The following is a 22,878-nucleotide window of genomic DNA, read 5'->3' as shown; positions in this document are numbered from 1 at the left end:
GTACAAGACACCCTGGTTTCTTTCTGTTTAATTGCCAGAAAATAAATGTATACATTTCTAGATATATAGGTTTAATCTTGTAATATTACTGATCTGGAGTTACTCCTATGTGTAGCTGGTCTCCATCAGTGTTTTAAGATCTGAAAGCTTAGCATCACACTTTTAAAACAGTTTTCTGCAAGCAAGAGGACCCAGACTGATGGGGCAATATCCTACATTTGTAAACCTCTCAGTGAGTGTAGTAAAATACTATGGAGTGGTATATAAGTGCTGTAAAGTACTACAGAGTGGTATGTAAGTCTAAGCATTATTGCTGTTGCTACTGTCTTGAACTCTATTGCAATTCTTTCACACAGTTTCCAGCCAGTATGGCCAGTGTACACAAAGGGTGGGAAATTTTGAGGGTTGAAGTCCAATACATCTGAAGGTCTTTGATTTTTTTTTTATACAAGACCAGTTTTAGTGCTGCAAAATCAGAATTTTGTCACTCCTTGAGATGGGTGACTTATAAATAGATTAAACAAACAAACAAACAAACAAACTTTGTTCTATCATATGACTGGATTACAGATTCATGCAGTTCTTTATTTTGTAGGATGCAGCTACCATAAATTGGTGCATACAAATCTGTGCTTCTTTCGTGTCTCAAAGGGGCTCATTGTAGCTCTGTCCTAGCAAACTTAAATAAAATAAAAATTAGTCAGTAGGCTGAAGCCTGTCCAGCTTTAATATGTGAAGGACTTCAGAGTTCAGAATAAATGTATTTCATGGCAAACCTATGAGGGAAAGTGCACAAAATGATCAGAAGGAGCATCCAGGAAAGAAAATGTTATTTTTGCATTTCCCAAAGTCAGCTTTGCTTTCTGAAGGAGACTTCCTTTGCCAAGCCTTTAGGAAGAATTCCAACTCATAAGAATACTGCTTAATTGAAAAGACATTCTGTAAAATGCATCCAGTCTAAACTCTAGAGCTTATGAGAACAAGTTCTAACCAAGGTACATCCAGAACTTTCATGTGTATTGCAATAAATTCCTAAATAAATCCACCTGAAGGCAATGGCATAGAGTGTCCACAAAGCAAAATCTTAAACTCCAGAGTTTCAATTGCAATGTGTGTTGCTGCTGGAATTGTACAACAGCTCTCTGGACTGTTTTTCATTTTGTTATAGCAAAGTTAGCAGTCAAAATGGGCATGATACTAGAATTTCACCATATCTAGTTTTGTTTTGTTTTGCAATAAGAGGGAAAAAATATTCTGATTCCAATGGAAACTTTCCTTTGTTGTGAATAATAGGCAGTGCTTTTTTGTAAAAAAAAAAAAAAAAAGATGCCAGAACTCACACACGTCATACAACCCGTCTTGCCTACCTTACAAGGTTCCATCTAAAAAAGGTGCCGGAACTCCGTTCTGGGCATTCTATGAGAAAAAAGCCCTGATAATAGGTATATGCAGTATGGGGCTAGTGAATCCAGTTAGAACTGTTGCAGAGACAAAAGATAAAAGCCCCTTAACTTCATAATATTGGGTTGTCCAGAATTGTCCTCTTTTTAATCAATTTTCTTTTAAACACAGATAGTCCTCTACTTACGACCATTCATTAGTGACTGTTACAACGGCACAGAAAAAAGTGACTTATGACCATTTGTCACACTTATAACCGTTGCAGCATTCCCTGGTCACATGATTAAAATTTGGATGCTTGGCAGCTGGCAAGTATTTATGATGGTTGCAGTGTCCCAGGGTCATGTGATCACTTTTTGTAACCTTCTGCAGAGCAAAGGCAATGGGGAAGCCAGATTCACTTAACAACCCTGTTACTAACTTTACACCTGCAGTGATTCATTTAACAGCTCTGACAGGTTGTTAAAGGGTCTAAAATGGGGCAAAATTCACTTAACAGCTGTCTTCCTTAGCAATGGAAGCGTTGAGCCCAGCTGCAATTGTAAGCTGAGGACTATCTGTATCCACTATTCAAGAACAGTTTTCATTGGCTTGGTTTTTAAATTTTAAAAAAAGTATGGTATCTTAATGTGCATTACGTAATCACAATGCTTGGCAGAACTAAGTCCCAGGACTGTGAAGTAGCTATTTTGGCCAAACAACTATAGACTTTGTCTGATTATGCCACATGTGGCAAAGTGACCAGACCTTCCCACAATAATATGTGCACACTCCAAAATCTGCCACTTTCCTGAGTGTTTCCTTCTCTCTTACCTTGTCCACAAAGTTTGTCTCAACCACATTCTTCTTTTCATTTTCATCGGGTCCTTCAATGGTGACAAAGAAAATGTTAATGCCAGACTCCCGTGCCAGCCTGGAGGCTTCTTCTACCTTATCGGTGGGCCAGCCATCCACCAACACTACAGCCACATTGGGGGCACCTCCTCGGTTGCCGTTGGCATCTTCAAAGTAGTTTTTGTTAACAAAGGACAAAGCTTTTCCTAGGCGAGAGGATGGCAGAGGGGAAAGAGTTGTTCCTTTGTTTAATAAATCTTTAAAGAGCTAGTTCCCATTTATTTATTTGACATTGTATTGCATGTTATTAAGATTAAAAATGATAAAACAGAGGACAGAAGCAAAACCCAACCAAAGCACAGCCTTAAAGCTAGTGTCAAGATGCAGCAGATCAGTAGGAAGCTTCTTATTGTCAGGATTAATAAGACATAAAGCAATGATCTGCACTGAATACATGCTCCAGTTGAAATGGGAATAGAAATAGTATTCATCCTGAAACAACAATGAAATTAACCTTCTGTCCACATTGTGATGGAAATATTCATATCCATTAAAAACATATCATGCGAATAATTTTCTCAACCAAATGTGTCTAAGACTGAGGATGTATATCAACTTCGCATACATATCTAATAAGCTTAATCCACTCTGATTCTACAGAAATGACTTGGATTTGTGGCAAGATGAAAGGCTCCACAATATCTGCATGATGAATTTTAGACACTGGAACACAGTACAGTTCTAACATCTTATTGTTTGAAATCCGAGGCCAATAAATTGTGATGCCAAAACACGATGAGTTTCCTCATAGAGTGGAATAGAATGTATCTTTACATTGACTCCTTCTTCCAGAATTCAACACTGTTGTTTTGGGGAACCTCTTTCCTCCCCCAAAATTGGAAAAGACAGTCTAGAATAAATGAAGCAGGTGATGATCTTCAGCTATGAATCTCTCCAGAAGGTGAAACAATAACCTCAAATCTTAGCATCTGATTCTTGAGCAGATTTGGTGTATCATATCTGCTACCTACCAACATTGGATAAGCCTCCTTTTTGGGATATTTTCTCAATGGCATTTTTTAAGTCCTTGGTATTTGCATAGGCCTTCAGGTTAAATTCAGTAGAAGGGTCATCACTGTTTGTAAAACAAAGACAAAAAAAGTCATGTAAAACCCAGCATTGACAGCAGCCCATTACTGAAAGTAAATAAGGTCAATTTTCAGGTAATTTTTTTTTCCAAGCAAAGAATTATATGCACAAATAGTTCCTGAAATTTTATGTTTTTACTTTTCCCAGTTAAACAATTAAATTTTCATGGGTATGAGTAATTTGCAGAGATGATTTTTTTAACAGCAGAAAATAGAACTTTCTGTGTAATAATTAACAATTAAAAACAATTTACTCTTTACTATTATTATTATTATTAATAATTTGCTATGAATTATTAATAGTAATAATTAATAGCAATGGTAAATTGCTAATAATAAATTGTTCAAATTGTTTAATAATTCATACTGAATTATTAATTTACTGTTTGCTTCCATCTGCCAATTCCATCTTATTCATCCTTTCAAATCACTGGAGATCAACTCTTTGGTTTAATAAAAGCGTACCTACTTAATTTTACATAAGTTTATTAACAGGCTATTGTTGTTGGTTTTTTTCATGTTGGAACTTGAGATGGTCCTTCCTCAAGGCACCTAATTAAACTTTCTGAACCCCTTATCACCTGAGACAAACACACTCTAAAAACAAGGCATGACCCATATTTCTCATGCGCCATTTGTCATGGAACTCTCTCTGAGTGCACAGACTTGTTTCTCTTCCTTCTCTTCCCCATTGCTTAGAACCCTTATATATTTGAAACGTATTTTAGATAGAAATGGGGACTGACCCGTTTAATTTTATATTTATTTTTTTTATATATTCTGATATCCCAGCTGTTTTGAAATTGGCTTGTATCCATGCAGACACATACACACCACATGATGCATATGTATTTTTCCAATACACTCATAATATAAATAAAATTAAATATAATATGAATAAATTAAAAATAAGCTATCCCAAATCAGCAACATTTGAAGAAAAAAATACTGAGTGTGTATAAGTTGCCCTTTCTGCTATATCTTTTATGCAATTCTACTGGAACTCTTGGATATATTTGGTTACTTCCAGAGGCAGAATATTAATTTATGACACTTTTTTTTTGCTTTTGCCTTCCTGAAAACTACATCTACTTTTAGAATAAAATATTTAATACACAATGGAAGAAATGAATGTCCATCTCACCCCATTCTTGACCAATGCTCTATTATTTTGTGTTAGCCAATCTAAAATCAGATACTCTCCTAAGTCCATAAGAATTCATGAAATAGGACTTAGAAAGGGAGTTAACGTATCTTTGGATTTTATTGATATTTATTTCTGTAGGCGCTTGTGTGTATGTGTAAGTTTGTTTGTGTATGATTGTGTGTGTGTGTATGATACACATTCTAAAATCTAATTTTCTTCTTAAATACATAGTTTTTATAAAGACAATGCACTATTACCCATATTGAACAATGCCCATGAGAGGCCCTATTGGGCCAACATCCAAAGCTTGAGATACATCTTTGAGGAACTGTTTCTGGATCTGAAAACGGCGCCTGCCAATGCTCCAGCTCCCATCTATCAAGAAGGCTAAGTCAACTTTGCAATCTAGGAAAATAAATTATATTAGATACATTAAAAATATATTAGAAGAGTTTGGGACCATTTGTATTGTATGTTCTACGTTAAGATCATAACACCTCATTTATCTCTCAAATGCTCTGCTGATCATTGTTTGTAGTTATAGTCATGTTTGCAAGTGTTCACAGAAAACAGAAGGTTCATGGTAACCAAGATTGCCCAAAGCAGTGCTTGGAATCCCTGATTTCACAGGACACATTAAAGCAATAAACAGCCATCCAAATAAACTTTTTATGGCCTCTCTTCTAATCAGGAATATCCTGGTGATTTTTTTGTGACCAACATCCAAATTTCAAACAAAAGCTTCAGATGAGTTCTAGATCTTTTAAGCACATTAGGGATAATCACAGATATTTAAGTAATTAATGCTTATTCAGAAACAAACAAGAGTTGGATCCAAAGTCACTTAGAGAACTATTGGTGTGACTCTTTTTCAGAGGGGAAAAAAGGAGAAGCTGAATTCTTCATTCCTGTGGTCTCATATGGACTCTGAAGATTCTTCTGAGTTTTCACACAACATGGATTGCAGGGGAAAGGAGAAACTGATCAATATTGCTTTTGTTGGATTAAGCCCTTTCTACAAAGTAAGTTTTCCTAGTCATTGAACAATTACTTTGCATCCAGCCCCATAGAGCTGTGGCGGTGAGATTTTAAACTATCTATGTGTTACTTACACCTACTAGTTTATCATAATAGGAAGAATGCTATGATTTTTTTTCTTACTTTCTTCTTCTGGAGGTTACTTGCCCATGCCATTCAGTTCACCCACAAACAAACTGAAGTTGGGTCCAGAAATAGCTTAACTATGTAAAACAGTTTTATTGCTGTGTGCATCACCCAAAGCCATTTTCTGAGAAAGATGGGAAGTTAAGAATATGAAATAGGAGAAGAGAAGACTCATTGGAAAAGACCCTGATGTTGGGGAAGATTGAAGGCAAAAGCAGAAGAGGTTGGCAGAGGATGAGATGGTCAGATAATGTCATCGATGCAATGAACATGAATTGGGCAAACTCTGGGAGACAGTGGAGGACACGGGGGGGCCTTGTCCATGGAGTCACGACTGAACAATAAATAAATAAATATCTTAAATACATGTATTTATACTCATCTTATTGTATTGCATAATATAACTCTGGATAAAAAGTCATTCCTTCTCTCTCTCTCTTTTTTTTTTACAGTTACCAAATTAATTATTAATAGATAGTACCTTTATCATTTGTTGTTATCGCTGCAAGCTAGTGAAAAAAAATCTGCATTTATTTATAAATGATCAACATTTGAATAAACCTGAATGGAAATTAATTTGTCCCCACTAGTAGTTCTGCTAGATTTCTCTTTGACACCATTGCCCTTCCCCCCCACCCAAGGAACAGATTTCATTCATGAAATGCCAAGTCAGTAAAATGTTCTTCTCTTTGTCCGCTAAAAACAGATGATTATGAAAGGACCTAAATACATTTGTGATTCACATACTTGGATTTCCCTGGGAAACTGGCTTCAAAGGCTTTGGGACTATGTCTTCCTTGGAGCTGAAACCTAGAATGATCAATGTTATATATCATTATTAAATTTGAAGGTCAGGAAAGAGGAGACATTCACATCAAATACAATCTGCTAATTGAACGTTGAACAAAGAAATTGTGAGATGAGTTCAGATGCTTGATTTAGCATAGAAAGAGAAAATGTTTTAGAGAAGAATGAACTTCTAACAGGGTCCAGATAAGATGGAAGAATTGGATAGTAAAGCATAGGTCCAGTTGTGCACTGGTACAACTGCCTTGGGGAGCTCAGAAAACTGTACAGTCCAGTGTTTTCAACCTATTTTATATTCAATCTGAACACTCACTTTCAAAGAAACTGGGTCTCCACACAATAGAGACAAAAAGTTATCTGTGCAAGTAGTCCTTGCCTTACAATCACAATTGGGATCAGACTTTCAGTTGCTAAGCAATGTGGTTGTTAAGTGAATTGTCACATGATTGGACCCAATTTTACAACCATTTTACCACAGTTGCTAAGTGAGTATCTGTAGTTCTTAAGGGAGTCATGCGGTTGTTAAGGGAGACCAGCTTCCCCCATTCCCTTTGTTTGTTGGAAGCCAGCTGGGCAGGTTGCAAATCAGGATCACATGACCATAAAGACACTGCAACCATCGTAAAATGCAATCACATGACCATGGGGAATGAGGCAATGGTTATAACTTTGAGGACAGGTTATAAGTCACTTTTCTGAGGGTGTTGTAACTTCAAACTGTTGTTAAACAAAAAAAAATCACATGTCGTGGACTACTCACATTACATTTTTCCATATAAGTGAAATGTTAGAAATTTAAGCTCAGATTTCAGTGACTTCAGATGTGTCCTAACTACACTGCTTCTGAATGCATGTGCAGGGCCAAATGAGGAATTCTACATTCTTCACCTGCTGAATGAGGCTATCCCTGGAGACACACTAGCAACCCAGCTGGACACAGAACACCACCACCAATTTAATTCCTTAAATGCTGCATTGCTTGCTGGCCTGTTTGCAAGCTCTTGGATCCCTTTTAAAGTGCTGAGTGTATGCCTAAAAGCCTGAAGGTCCCAAGAGCTTAAAAGACCATCAAGAAGGAGGGAGGGACACACTTTGCCACTGCAAATTGGAAAGCACAATTCTTTTTTGAATCCCAGATAACACAGAATATCTTGTATTCACAAGTTACTTATGCAGTTCTAATGGAGAGTTGAGTCTTTTTAAACATTATTTTCACCGTGTTAAAATTCCGCTTGTGTTATCATAGACCCAGCTTTCTTTTCTAAAATGTAATTTTTTGGAAAGTTTTAAAAGCAAGAGCAAAAATTCATTCAAAATAAAATAGAATAAGAAGGCGGGGGGGGGGAGAAGGAAATAAAGGAGAAAGCTAAAGTACAAGAAAAGGAAAGAAAAAGGTAGAAGAAAAATAGAAAAGAAAGAAAAAAGATACAAAGGAATGACTTCTTATCTTCTTTAGAGCAGCTATGACTAAAATAACAAATCTACCTCTTTCTTTAAAGCCGCAACGTGAGTTTCTTCTTTCTATAATCTACCCTGTCTAACTGTCGAAATCATTAGTTCATTTTTTCCCTTTTTTATTAAAAAAAAAAAAAAACCTCCACAAGTCAGCACTAAACACAGATACTGTATTGTCTTTTGTCTAATCGAAAGGTCAATTTGGCCACCTCAGGGAGTTCTATCATCTTCACCAAATCGCAGACAGGGCTTCCAATGTTGCCTGGAAAGTCGCCCCCTAAGTGCTGAGCAACGCTCAGAGCAGGAAGGCCACCCAACGTGCATTTCTCAGAGCTGATTGAAAAAGTTGCTGTTTCCAGGGAGGCCTGCAAGTTCCCAGGCTTGCTTTAAAATGGCATTGTCGAATCCTGAGAATCTCAGCTCATTGACGTGGGACTTTGTGGCAAGCTAATTAAGCTTTTTCAGCACTAGATCGTCACAGCTGTCCAGGCTCATTAAATCTCTATTCAGATAACAGTTGTCTCATACCAACTAAAAATAATTCTCTTTGAAATGATAATTGGCTTGCATCAAACAATCACTGGGCCAACTTTGTATCACATTCTGGTCTCTTGGAAATCCTGCGTCGTGGTAGCTCCCTCTATCTAACATGGAAATTCTTTTGCAATGTGTCGCTTTCTATCCATCACGAGCTATCTGTCGGCATATACAGTTTATTTCCTAATACTGACAATCTTTTTAAAATGATCTGAACATCAATGGATGCTTTGGCCAAAACAAACAAAACCACCAACAACCAAACACACAAACACATACACAAATTCAAGACTTTCATTTGTTTGCACTGTCTTTGTATGTTTCCAACATCAGGCGATAAATTTGTAATGTGAAACTATCTATGAAAGAAGAAAAGTTAGAACCATCACATTTCACTCTGAGTGTATTGGGTGAATTCAGCCTGTGTGCCAAATGAACCCTGAAAGTAGTTTTTCAGTGGGGATCCATAAATGAAAGTTGATCAGCTGATAAGAGTGTGCAGTATAAATCTAATTCAAAGCACTTCAATTTACTATTTCACATTATCTGACATATTTGCTTATATGCCTTAATTTGCATATATATATATATTATGAAATAGAGTGAGACACAAGACTCAAAAGAATTTTATGAAATCATCCTATGTAAGGAACTTCACCATAACAAAAAACAAATGCTTGGTTTTCCTGAACACATGATATATACACACTTATTGTACATTGTTGCTGTTTAATAGACTTTGTGAGAAAATTTTTACCCGAGTCCAAAAGGCTTGATCCAAACTTCCATACATCTGTTTCAGTAGCTGTTATAGACAAAAGACAAATTATAATTATTATTCAAACTCACAATTTAATCTTAGGCTCATGGGAAAAATAACACATCTTAAGAAATACATGAGACCAACTTTGTTGAAATTATGTAAATAACAGAGCATGTAAAATAAAGCCTGCCTTAAGTTTATTTTGAGAGTAATTTCTGGCTGTCCCAAAAATCCTTGGAGTTATAACATGAACTTGGAAAGACAGTTTGTGGCTTTCCTGTAGTAGAGGATCTTCTTCTCTTTTGAAAGTATTAAATTTTAATACGAAGATACTTGCCCTAATAACTTTGAAAAATTTGAAGCAGTACATTAAAATGGGTAGGAAAGCTGTAAATAGAAACAGAGGGATGCCTCATTTATTTTCAGTGCTTGTTTGCTAAATTGTGTGGTTCTGTCTTTGTTGACATAATTGATTATAGGTTCCCCTTCAAACCAAATTAAGATTTAATTGGTGTAAAATTTTCAATTATTACTTCAGTGGATACTTAGAGGAAAGCTATAAAATTACCTCTGAATTAACAAAAAGCAACTAAGATAAAGCTATTTAAATTTGGCTCAATCATATTAAATAATTTTGAAAATTTACTAGGAAGTATTAACAAGGAACTTATTCAAAAGCAAGTATATTGAGATAGTTTTACTTTTAGGAATATGAATTCTTTCTAAGAAAAATTTTAAAATAGTAAAAGCTTTATCTATCTTAGGATTACTAGCCCCATCCTTAAAATGTTTTACTGATTAGCTAATTAATACACCTTAACATTGTCTTAATTAGAAAGTCCACTGAATTAGGACATACCTTGATTTTGAGTTCTTCCTTGTACAGTTTGAACTTGTCCTAAAATAGGAATTCAAATAGAATACTTTATTTGAAGTTTCCCAAACTTTGTAAAAAGATTTTTTTTTACCACTTTGAGAGTTGAAAATGCTTGTATTAATCCTTTAAACTAGAGCTGTGGTGGCGCAGTGGTTAGAATGCCTGACTGGTTCAAGGTTGACTCATCCTTCCATTCTTCCGAGGTCGGTAAAATGAGGACCCAGATTGTTGGGGGCAATAAGCTGACTCTGTAAGCTGCTTTGAGAGGGCTGTAAAGCACTATGAAGCGATATATAAGTCTAAGTGCTATTGCTATATTATTGATATAATTGAAATTTCAGTACTTTCTTCTCTACTGAATGAAATCAATTTAAAACAGTTTTATTGATATTTGCTTTCAGGTGCACCTGAAAGGGCTGTGGTTTCAGTAAAGCCATTCCCTTGTCCTTGTACTTACTTGATGCTGCGGCTGCTGCCACCGCTGAATAAACTGGATGGACATTGCTAGAGCCTAAGAATGAACAAGAAAGTATCTTACTACTGAGAACAAAAGCACAAGAGCAGTAGTGTATGAAACAAGTTGATGGGGGCAGGAGGAGAAAATAGGCAAAGCATAAATATCAGCCTAGATGTTTTAGTTTTGACTTTCACTTGACTTTCACTTCTTGGTGACTTCATGAACACAATCATGCATTTTTCTTAACAACAATACAGAAGGGATGGTTGATACCTACAGGGAAAGAAATGGTGAAGTGAAATAAAACATTGTGTTGCTAAGGGAGGTCCCCTCTTCTGATGAGTCCATGGATAGCTCATTGTTTGGGAGTGAGCCAATGGCATCCATGTGAAATTCCAAATGAAAACTAAGAGAGATGGCAAGAAGAAGGGAAGTAGTCTGGAAAGATGAAATGGAAGGTTGAGACTGAAGAAGTCCTGGTCGCAGGTGGTGGGCAGAGTCCGCCTGTTCTCCAGCACAGGGCAAGGTCACAGCTGGGAAAAGAGTGACCTACTCTCACAGGAAGCTAGAAGTTTTTCCAGTCCTGTTTTCAGAGGGAGGGAGAGTTAGATGTCCTACCTCAGAATGTTATGGCTTGGCTTTGGAAAAAAAATATTTTTCCAAATATTCATAAGGTAAAAAACTGAGAGCAAAAGTACATGTTGCATTTTACTTTGTGAAACCAACTCTCTCTCTCTCTCTCTCTCTCTCTCTCTCTCTCTCTCTCTCTCTCTTGAATGCATATAAACAAATCATTAAGAATGTTAGCCTCTCTTTCAAAAACTTTTAAAATAGGTGGGCAACATATGACTGTCTAGATGTTAAAGGATTACCGTCATGATGATTAAAATCTTAATAATATCTGAAAAGCCACACATTGCCAATTCTTAGGAAAAATTGTTAAGTCATGTTTATGAAAAATTAAAAGGACTATTTTATAAGGTTAATATTCTAAAGTGGAAAAGAGGCTGTGGAAAGATTTGCTAGTAGAGAAAGATTTGTGAAAAAGTCTAAAAGACTGCCTCTGGAAGACCTACCACCACATTCATGAAAGTCTCAGTTGCTGTATAGGTAGTCCTCAACTTACAATCACAATTGTGCCCAAAATTTATGTTGCTAAGCAAGACAATTGTGAAGTGATTTTTACTACCTTTCTTACCACAGTTGTTAAGTGAATCCATGCAGTTATTAAGTTAGTAACATGGTTGCTAAGTGAAACGGGCTTCTCCATTGACTTTGCTTGTCAGAAGATCACAAAAGATGATCACATGACCCTGGGGTACTGCAACCATAATAAATATGAGTCAGTTGCTGACTGTCTGAATTTTGATGTAACTATGTAACTATGAGGATACTGCAACACTATAAGTGTGAAAAATGTTTGTAAATCACTTTTTTCAGTGCCTTTGTAACTTTGATGGCCACTAAATGAACTTTCGTAAGTTGAGGACTACTATATTTGTGCCAGAAGAAAGGCTACACTGTACTTCTCATTAATATTATTTCACTAGAATCAATGGAATTAAAAAAAATAAATTAAAACAGAGTTTAAAAAGAAAAAAGTGTTATCAGTTCTATGAAAATGAACTTGATTGCTTTATATCTTGTTTTGTCTGGACTTGGGTTATGACTACATGTAATAAACCAGGACTAGATTCAAACTATACACATTCAGATAGAATACGTAGAGCCTAGATTTTGAAAGGATTTTTGGGCAGAGTGCAGAGAAGCACTGGATATGAATGAAGGAGCTGAAACTAAATCTAAAAAAAGATGAAGCATATTAAGCATCCTAATCAAGAACTAGAAGAACAATTGTATCTAAAAAGTTTAAGTCCTCTGATCAAATAGTATATTTCAGTGTGTCCCAAAATTTAGAAGACGAGTAACAATGGGACTGAAAAGAAGTTGTTATATTAACCATGAAGTACATGTATAAAAGAAGGATTAAAGTTTTGGAATGGCCTTCACAGTCTCTGTATGGAGGCCTGAAACATGCCTATGAATATTTCTGAATAAAAAGAACTGTGTAGGGCTGAAACATTTTTTAAATCCACAGTGAGGTAACATTTGGAAGAGACTCAGACATTTCTCCACTATAAGAACTATAAGAAGGAGGAGGAGGTACAGTACCATCAGACTTGCATTATTCTGAACAATCTTCTGTGGAATCATCAGAAGATTGTAAATGCTTTACATTTGTACAAATGAGATGATGAGATGAGATGAGAATGGTGGTGAGAAGGTTGATCTAGCAAATTTGTTCCATTGCCCTATCGAATTGGGTTATTAAACAGCTAGTTCGTGAAGCTCCTCTTCATTCACTCACCCAGATCCCTGACCTTGTGCACTGCAACGAGAGGCTTTGCCACTGTAACAGTTGTCACTTTGGTGAAGGTCATCGGTGCAATGGTGGCTGAAGTGGTGGTTGCCTTTGGAGTTGTGCTGACCAATTCGGTTGTGATGGTAAAGCGTTTGAATGTGTGAGCGGCACCATGTGTGGCTGGTAATGGAGCTGTAGTTGTCAGAGACCCTTTCCGTAATGAATTTCCTACATTAAGATTGAAATATAGCATCTCACTGAAAAAAAACTTTCTTTAATAGCTTTGCCCTCCTTGTGTACCCGCTAACATAATTAGGTTGGGTTTCAGCTGTAGGTTGGGGATGGCTAGTAGTTGAACATACAATGTGATCTACATAAAAACAGTTAGAACTAAGAGGAGGTCAGCAGTCCCTCATAAGCACTTCCAAAGTCATGACGTTGTGCTCAACAGTCCAGCAGTGATGGATCAGAACCAGCACCTTCATTTGCAACAGACCATTTCTGCTTTCAGAGTATTTTGTGACAGGATTGCTCTTTTTAGTAAAAACAAAATAATTTATAACAAATGTTCTGACTATGTGTGGGTATGTATATATGTAGACTAATGAGGGCCCGAATATAAAGAAGTAAAATGTAAATTAATTTATAAGAAATCTAACGTAAATTCACTTATTTTTAAGTATCAAGTATAGTAGGCTTGACTTCATCAGTATGGTCTAAGAGTCAAAGTGCCAGCACAATCAAAACTCTCATCTTGACGTTTTGGGCAACTCTCCTCACAAAATTGTCTGACAACATCCTCAGAATATAAAAATCCCTCTTGTCTCAAGGTTGGCTTTTAGTCAGTCTAGTGTTTTCTCTCTCTGGCAGGGCCTTAGTTTTCTTCCTCCCAGCCCTCCACTTCCTCCTCCTTCTCCTCCCTTGTTTGTTGAAGTGTCTGTAGACACATAGAAGAGATTCTTAGTAGAGACTACTGTCCTTTTGCTTCCAAGCTCCTGGCTTTGTATCGGGAACTTCAAGTCAAGTTTTGTCACTTGCCTTGTCATATCTCCTCCGAATAAATGTTCATGATATGCATCAACAAAGCCCAGAAAGACCCAAGAGGAGCCAAAATTTGCCTACTCTACAAGACAAGTAGATCCTTTGTGGAATACGGAATGTGATTTCAAGCCGTTGGATTAAAGAAAAAATGCTAATATGGGTTAGATACATAAAATCCCCACTTTAACCATTTTTAATAAAAGTGAATTCTGCAATTATTGGCCAAGCTTACTGGGGGTTTCAAAGAAAGTAATGCTAAAATGTAAGTTTTGAATACAAAATTTGGAATGCTTCATTTCTGATTTATAACAAGCCTTGATCTTTATCCAGTTGATGTCATAGACATCAGTTGGATAAATTGTCAAAAAAAGTTATTTTAAAAAATATTCACTAGGATGAAAAAAGGCAGCCCAGAAAAGTTGTACAACAATGTCAAAAATAGTTCAAACACTTGCATTGCAGAAATGAATGAGAACAGTTTCAACATGATGAAGATTGGGGTGGAAACTCACCCCCAAAGCAGGAACCATTGGAAGGGATCCAAACAATAATTTTACTGTATTCGTTTCAAAGCTAGAAAGATATAATAAATCCCTGGTCTCTAGCATTCCAACAAGCAAAGAACCAAGAACCACAAAATGACACATACAAAATGTTGATCACAAACACTTGGCGCATACAGATATGTTAGCAGAAGATTCCAAATACAAAATGACTTGCTTCGTATTTGATAAGGAAAAAAAATAACCCAAAAAATTAACATGGGGTGTCCTTGAAGCCACAATATTATTAAAAACACATTCCTAGAAAAGAGATCTTGTATCTTTGCTACATGAGTTGGATCAAGGCTTTGATGATGAGTAAGAGGCTAACCCTACATTTGCAGCTAGAAGATATGGGAAGAGGCAGAGCAACACAAATCCTTGAATTTTATTTCTCAGGACATGAACTCTACTCAATTAATCATTACCAGGCACAGATTGGCATAGTAATTAAAAAAATCTCTTCTTAAGCCACATTAAATGATCAATAAAGCAAAGGGCATTAAAGAAACACATATAATACTAGACTTATATAAATTAGCATATGGTTACAAACTGTTCTTGCTCAAGTTCTTAATCCAAGTAACCACAAAATAGATACATATGTGGTAAAACAATAATGCCCCCTCAAGCAGAAAATCCATCACTTGCCTTTAGTAACTGTGCTTTCAGAAGATGAATAGGTCAGAATGGATGGATACTGTACGCCTCTTTTGGGTTTGCCTTCTAAAGAAAACAAAACCGAAATCTCCAATAAGTGAATATATATAAAAGCACCTACAATTTTAAGCCAACAGGTAAGGAGTTGAGGGCTGCATCAGGTATATCAAGAACTAGGCACTCATATTCAGTGATGTCACATAGGATTATGTCATCACACACATGATATCAGTTATGAATTTACAGTCTGGTTGACACAAATTACACCACCGACACCATTTACCTAAGGGGGCAATTATTCCATCTTGCTTTTCTCATAGACACCATGATTCATGAGATCATGACCCTAAGGAATTGAAGCAAGCAAAGTCAAGAAGAGCCTTTTCTGCTGTGGCCCCATCCCGGTGGAACATTCTGTCGCTGGAGATGAGAACTGCCCCCTCCCTTTTGACCTTCTGGAGGGTATCAAAACTTGGGGCCTCAAAGGGGGGCACTCACTGCTAGAGGTGGATTATCCCAGTCCCATCTAGTGTTTAGCTCTCTTAGTTCGGTTTTAATATAATTCTTAATAAAATTAAGAATATTTATTCTTAATAAAAATTAATCTTTTAACAACTATTTTTTACTTGTTTTATAACGTAAGCCACTCAGAATTATCTTAAAGGGGAGATGAGTGGCATAACATTTTAATAAACAAACAAACAAACAAACAAGCTTTATATGACTGGGTTTATTTATTACCCTAAATCAGGGGTAGGCAACCTTGGCTCTTTTATGACTTGTGGACTTCAACTCCCAGCATGGCTGGGAGGAATTCTGGGAGTTGAAGTCATGAGTCATAAAAGAGCCAAGGTTGCCTACCCCTGCCCTAAACCAAAAACATACCAACTGCATTCTAGAACTGTGTGATATCTGATATCCACCCAAGTCATCTCTAATTATAGAAGAATGTTGTTGTTGTTAGGCTATTTGGATCTGGAAGCTTTTAGTCTCTGAAATTGCCGTTCAGTCTCTCTTTTTTTTAATTACAAAATGCAAATTCTCAGTTCATCATATACTGTGATATTTGTTATTGAGCTATTTATTTTTTATTTCAAAAGTTTTATAAAGCAGTCCATACTGTAACCAGAAACCTGGGTTTTACACATAAGTTTAACCCCTCTCCCAACCAGAATAAAAAACTCTATTAAAAAAGCACACAGTCCCCTGGGCCAATACTCTCCCATACTTCCACATATTAATAACTTTATATAAATAACTTAAATAATTGAAAGGGGAAACCATTTTAGGAATGTTAATGTGTCTTTTCTTGTGCATTTTTTATTTAGTTTTCTGGTTCTCCCTTACTAAATGTAGCTCTATGGAGCTTAATGACTAAAGGTAAAGGCTTTAACATCCTACTTTTTCAGCTGTTTCAAGATCACAAGAAAATCATGTTGTTTCTTTGCAATTATTTTCATTAAAACTCTCTAATCTGGAACCAGAAAGAGTTCATTTTGATCATATATATAATATGTAGCTGTAGATATTAATAAATAATTAAACATTGTCTGTATATGTATATTAAATGTTGTTTGTATATATGTATAAGTACAAACATACAAATATATGTATACATTTCTGTATATATACACACATTTAATTGCAGTATCAGAAGATATGTAGAGACCTGGCCCATAGAATTGCCAAGAATCTCTCTCACACACACACGCGCACACACACACACAAAACCACACACACACGTGTTTGTGTATGTGTGTGTATAATAATTTTAAAAATGCAAATCCTAGGCATATTTACGTTAGAGATATAAAAATCCTCAAACTCTGGGATAAATAAAATCAGCCGTTTATTGTTATGGTTGACTAGAGCAGACAGGCCTACCACATGCTTGATGAGCAGAGCGCAGAGTCGATTAAGCTTATAAGCAGACTCTCCAGCTTCCAGCGCTTATTCTGATGACGCTGGCAGAGGACCGGCGAAAGCTAAGGCAGTAGATATTTGTTTTTATGTACGGTTGTTTTTATTGCTTTTTGTTGCTTTTAACAATAAACAGCTGATTTTATTTATCCCAGAGTTCGAGGATTTTTATATCTCTAACACACACACACACACACACACACACACACACACACACACACACACACACATATATATATATATATATATATATATATATATATATATATATATATATATATATATATATAGGTCTTTGGTTGTTCGGGTTTTCTCCCGCGTAAAATTGGAAGTGTCTTGGCAACGTTTCGACGAAGTCACATTCGTCATCTTCAGGCTGGTGTTTTTAGCTTCTTGCTTTGAGCAGCAATGTGTGGTTTTAGCTGTTTCTTCCTTTTTCTTCCTTTGCTGCTCAAAGCAAGAAGCTAAAAACACCAGCCTGAAGATGACGAATGTGACTTCGTCGAAACGTTGCCAAGACACTTCCAATTTTACGCGGGAGAAAACCCGAACAACCAAAGACCTATATACAAATACCCGAGAAAACCTCAGAAAACAAATATATATATATATATATATATATATATATATATATATATATATATATATATATATATATATATATAATAAAATTTGGATTGCTAACAAAGAATTAAGGGAGAATGGGATAACTATTTAGAGTTTCTTAACTCTCTTCAGCCACACTTACCCTTCTGAGATTCGAGCCTGGGCTGTGTGCATGTTAGACAGCTGTATTTACCTCTAGGCCACAGGCTCCTTCTCACTTTGTCAGCTGTATCAGGGAGGGATATATTCTATGGACTAGCTCTCTATATGTCTTCTGATCCTGCAATTAAATATTTGTGTACATATACACACATACATATATATACACACACATACATATACAGATACATACACACACATACACGTATGGCTGTTTCTACATACACATATACATACACATATATGTGTGGCTGTTTTATTGATCTTCTCTTATTTTTCAAAATGGTGGCTACGTAATGTTTTTATATTCTTTTAGCCATCTGTTATTATCACGAGAGAGTCAAAAATAAAACTCAATTTGCTGGAGACAACTTACTGACGGAATTGCTAAGAAAAGTAAATGTGCCTGCTATGCTAGGGTTTTTTTGTTTTAAAATATGGAAACTAAAAATAGTTACATGCTTGTTTCAATTTTCTAAACTCATCTGGAAGGCACTCCTCATCTCCAAGGTTAGGCTTAATATTTGGAAATGTTTTGTCTTGAATACTGAGCTCATACACAATCTTAATTTAGTTCCCAATTCATATGCTTTAAGAAAGCCCCAGCCACAGATCTGATGTGGATGATATGCTATGCCAATGCTATGGTTTCTCATCATGGCTTATTGTAAGCTATCTTATCTTCACCAGGATCTAGCACAGTGGTTCTCAACCTGTGGGTCGGGACCCCATTTGGGGTCGAACAACCATTTCATGGGGGTCGCCAAACAATGCTGTCCACCATTTTCCCCCCCTTTTCTTTGGCCATGCCCCTGGCACCCGGTGATGTATAAGTGGTTGGGGGTCACCACAACATGTGGAACTGTATTATGGGGTCGCGGCATTAGAAAGGTTGAGAACCACTGATCTAGCACATCATTCAAACTCAAATCCAGAGCTAACTTATGGTTAAATGGCTATAGTCCTCAATGAAAAAGAGCTGGTGATACAAGAGCAGCAGAGAGCTATACCAGATCTTCACCAGCAGGTTTAAAGCTTTGGAAAATGATGGAATAACCATCTTCCTCAAACCATGGTTGTCATCTTTGAAAGGATATTAAGTTTACACACTTCCTTTTCTAATCATTTTTATGAATTGTTTGTTAAATGCTTTGCAGCCATTAGAAACTGTCAAATCAAAAGGTTTTTACACTAACTGAGTTTTCCTTCAATCCTTAGTGGGAGACATTTCTGCTACAAATTTGGAAATTTATTTGTTCCCCCAAATAAAAGGAAAATCACCAAGTAAAACTTTGATTTTAGAAAGTTAGAAACAAACTAAGGGTCTAGATAAATTTGAGATAAGATTTTGAAATTAATTTGATTTTTTTTTCTGTGGGAAAATGCTTTTGTTTTGATTTCTTTTAGAAAAACATAAGATAAGATTGTAAAAATTGGACACCAGTGGAACTAGAAGGAACTAAATATTTCAATTAAAGAAGAATACTTAAAATAGATTTACAATTATGAAACAAAATATTCTAGCAGTGGAAATATTGAAGGATTTTTTGAATAATATATTCAGAAATTGATTATAATAGTGTCTGCCTCTGTAAATAGACTGTTATGGAAAAAGAACAAGTTCTATCTGATAAGATTGGGGCTGAACTGAAAATGCCTCTAGATGTTTGCTGATTCATTGTTTGATTATCTTTTCTAGGATCTTCCCAGGTATTGAGGTCAGGCTGATAGGTCTGTAATTTCCTGGATCCATTTTTTTCCCCTTTTTTGAAGATGGGAACTACATCAGCTCTTTTCCAGTCCTCCCCCAGTGCTCCAGGATCTTTGAAAGATGCCAGTTCCTTGCGAACCTTGGGGTGTAATCCATCTGGTCCTGGTGATTTGAACTTGTCTAGGCTGGACAGGTGCTCACTTACCATTTTCTTGCCTATCTTAACTTGTGTTTCTAATCTGTTTTTTACGGTAACGTTTTTGATAGGTTGGGCTGTTTTTTCCCTTTGTGTAAAAAACGAGTTAAATAGTTCTACTTTCTCCCTGTTGCTTGTCATCTTCTTGCCACTTTCTCCCACTAATGGGCCAATCATTTCCTTGATTTGTTTCTTGTTTTTTACATGTTGAAAGAAGCTTTTTTTGTTATTTTTGACTTTTGTCGCTAGCCTTAGTTCATTTTGAGCCTTAGCTTTCCTCACTTCATCTTTGCAGGCTTGGGCTATTTGCTATATTCTGCCTTAGTTACAGTATGTTATACTTGTCCTTTTTGTCTTTCAATTTATCAGAGACTTATTTATGCAGCCATGCTGGTTTCTTTTGAAAGCTGTTATTTTTTTTCTTCATTGGTATTGTGCTAGACTGAACTTTTATTATCTCACTTTTCAAAATTTCCCAAGCTTCTTGAGTTGTTTTCCCCTTGAGGATTCTCATCCATGGAATCCTTACCAAGCTGTCTCTTTGTTGTTGTTGTTAATTGTGAAGTTGTGTCCGACCCATCGCGACCCCATGGACAACGTTCCTCCAGGTCTTCCTGTCCTCCACCATCTTCTGGAATCCATTTAAGTTCATTTAAGCTCTCTCTAAGTTTATTGAAATTAGCTCTCTTGAAGTCGAAGACTCTAGTTTGTCTGTGTTCTATTGTCTGTGCTTGCATAATTTTGAATTCCAATATTGCATGATCACTTCCCCCACCCAAGGTTCCTATGGCTTCAACATCTTCTATCATTTCATCCCTGTTAGTGAGAATTAGGTCCAATATGGCTAATCCCCTAGTTCCCTTCTCTACTTTTTGGGAGACAAAGTTGTCTGCTAGGGACCTGTTTGATCTTCCACTTGGTGCAGAGTTTGTCTCCCAGTTGATATCAGGGTAATTAAAGTCTCCCCATTACTATTATGATGTGCTTCCTACAGTACATACCTTAGTTAACTGACTAGCAAAAAGTTCATCTATTTCCTCTGTTTGGTTGGGTGGCCTATAGTATACACCTATGGCAATGTCATTTTCTCCCCTTTTATATTTACCCAAATGCATTCAAGGCAGTTTTCATCATTGTTGTGATCTAATTCTATAGAGATGTAGTTATTTCTTATGTAGGACACTGTATCTGTTATGCAGGGATACACCAAAAACTTAGTGTTTATGGTTCACAGCTCTCACCCTGCCAGATCCCATGGTTGTCCATACTGCTCTTCTCCTGCTGGATCTTTGTGGTAGAGGGGGCTGATATTGCAGCAGCTTAATAGAGCTGGACACCTAATTTCTGCCTGAAGAGCAGGGCTTTTTTTCTCATAGAACACCCAGAATGGAGTTCCAGCACCTTTTTTGGATGGAACCTTATAGGGTAGGCAAGGCGGGTTGTATGATGTGTGTGAGTTCCAGCATCTTTTTTTTTTAAAAGAAAAAAAGCACTGCTGAAGAGCACAGATTACTGACCCTAGATAAGTAATCTCTCCTTGTAGACTAGTGATTTGTTTACAGATAGAACAGTTTCCAAGTTTGAAAAGAGTACAGCAAAAGACAGCTGCAAAATAAGTGTTGCACTGAACTAAGCCAGTCATTCTGAAATGAAAGGAAATCACAATCTCAGACGCACTTGGCCTGTATATACTGCTGTTGTTTTTGATTTTTAGTTATGTGGACCACTACTTTTGTCCTTTGCACTCCCCCTCCTTAGTCACAGATTTCAGCTCTTCCAGCAACTTCTGAGCAGTTTAAATGCAAAACTTTTGGCATTTGATTAAGGATATGAATACAGATATACTGCAATCCTTAAAACAATACCCAATTTTGTTGGTAGTAGTGGTTAGAGTAGTGGTTAGAGCTGTATTGAAAAGAGTTTAAATGCTGTCTGGGAAATGAAATAGATGGATCTCTTGGCCCTAATTTTTCTAAAATGTCATAAGGGAGACTAAAAAATGCTAATTATGTAAACCCTAAGCAGAGGGTGCTTATTGATCTGAATGGATTTATTCATTTGCATTTTATTCAGACTATTTCAATAGTGTGAAAAATTGTATCAGTGAATTTGCATATGTGCTAGTGGTGTGCTCATCAATTGAGTTCTACTTCTACTTCTGAGCTTAGGGACCAATTTTTACCCCTCTTATTAACTTTTGTTAATTATCTAGCAGGGTGTCCTATCTCTATAACTGTTTATTTTTGAGGAACATATTGCCAATATGTCTTCTGATTAAAATTCTGCACTCTTTTTAGTCATGTTTAGTAACTCAATAACAGATATTGCAGAAGGAATTAAATTATATAATAATAATAGCAATATTATTGTTAATAATAATAATAATCAGAGATGGCTTGACATATGACTACAGAATAACAGAGTTGGAAGGGATCTTGGAGATCTTCTAGTCCAACTCCCTGCAAAGGGGAAGAGGAAAGGAAGGAGGAAATTCACCTGAAAGTATGAAGGATTCCCTCCATCGTGGTAATGAAAGTGAGCGGATTCCATTGGAAAAACTACCCTTGTACCCAGATTGACCAGCAACTTTTTGAACTAAGACTTTTCCTCCAGAGTTGTCAATAATTCCACTGTAAAAGTAACATATTAATGTCATAAGTACATGGTTAGCTTACCAGAGCTCTGTGTGATCACTGAATTGCAAGCTCAATACATATAAATTCAGTCCATTTGGAACAGCTGATTCTAGCCCTTTCCTTTATGGGGAACATTATGTCATCTTCAAAAGCTTCTATAGGTCTTCACTGAAATCAGCGAGTGGCATCATGGTGTTCTACATGCCATAGCATATATGATTTTTCAGACAGCCTCCACATGATTCCAATATTAATTATTTTTAAAAATAAAGGTTGAAATGGTCAACACCTTGGGGAAAAAAATAGTGCTGGTACCTTAAATCTCAGAAAATCTTGAGTATTAAAATATTAACTCCTCTATGCAATCCTGAATCCATTTGACAAAGTACTTGATAATTCTAAGGCTAAGAATAATTCTATTGTCAGAATATATCAAAATAAAATTCTCTGTTCTA

General features: G+C 36.3%; 1 protein-coding gene across 4 annotated transcripts in view; it reads right to left on the bottom strand.

The window, feature by feature from the left end:
• The window catches only part of VIT (vitrin), a 52,473-nt gene that overhangs the window by 5,427 nt on the left and 24,168 nt on the right, over positions 1–22,878 (bottom strand). For 3 of the 4 annotated variants that reach the window (XM_039352301.1, XM_039352302.1, XM_039352300.1), the window contains 10 exons: positions 22,284–22,417; positions 15,187–15,261; positions 12,959–13,180; positions 10,591–10,644; positions 10,116–10,154; positions 9,251–9,298; positions 6,442–6,504; positions 4,788–4,935; positions 3,267–3,370; positions 2,215–2,441 (listed from right to left, as the gene is read on the bottom strand). In XM_039352301.1, coding sequence (XP_039208235.1) covers positions 2,215–2,441; positions 3,267–3,370; positions 4,788–4,935; positions 6,442–6,504; positions 9,251–9,298; positions 10,116–10,154; positions 10,591–10,644; positions 12,959–13,180; positions 15,187–15,261; positions 22,284–22,417 — 1,114 coding nt within the window. The remainder of the gene's footprint in view (positions 1–2,214; positions 2,442–3,266; positions 3,371–4,787; positions 4,936–6,441; positions 6,505–9,250; positions 9,299–10,115; positions 10,155–10,590; positions 10,645–12,958; positions 13,181–15,186; positions 15,262–22,283; positions 22,418–22,878) is intronic. The other variant, XM_039352304.1, reaches the window with a different exon arrangement.

Source organism: Crotalus tigris, unplaced genomic scaffold (assembly GCF_016545835.1).
Source record: "Crotalus tigris isolate CLP2741 ecotype Arizona unplaced genomic scaffold, ASM1654583v1 scf7180000018420.1175843, whole genome shotgun sequence".
Classification (NCBI taxonomy): Eukaryota; Metazoa; Chordata; class Lepidosauria; order Squamata; family Viperidae; genus Crotalus; species Crotalus tigris.
Note: the sequence above shows the minus strand (reverse complement) of the source record. Positions and strands in the feature narration are given on the sequence as shown.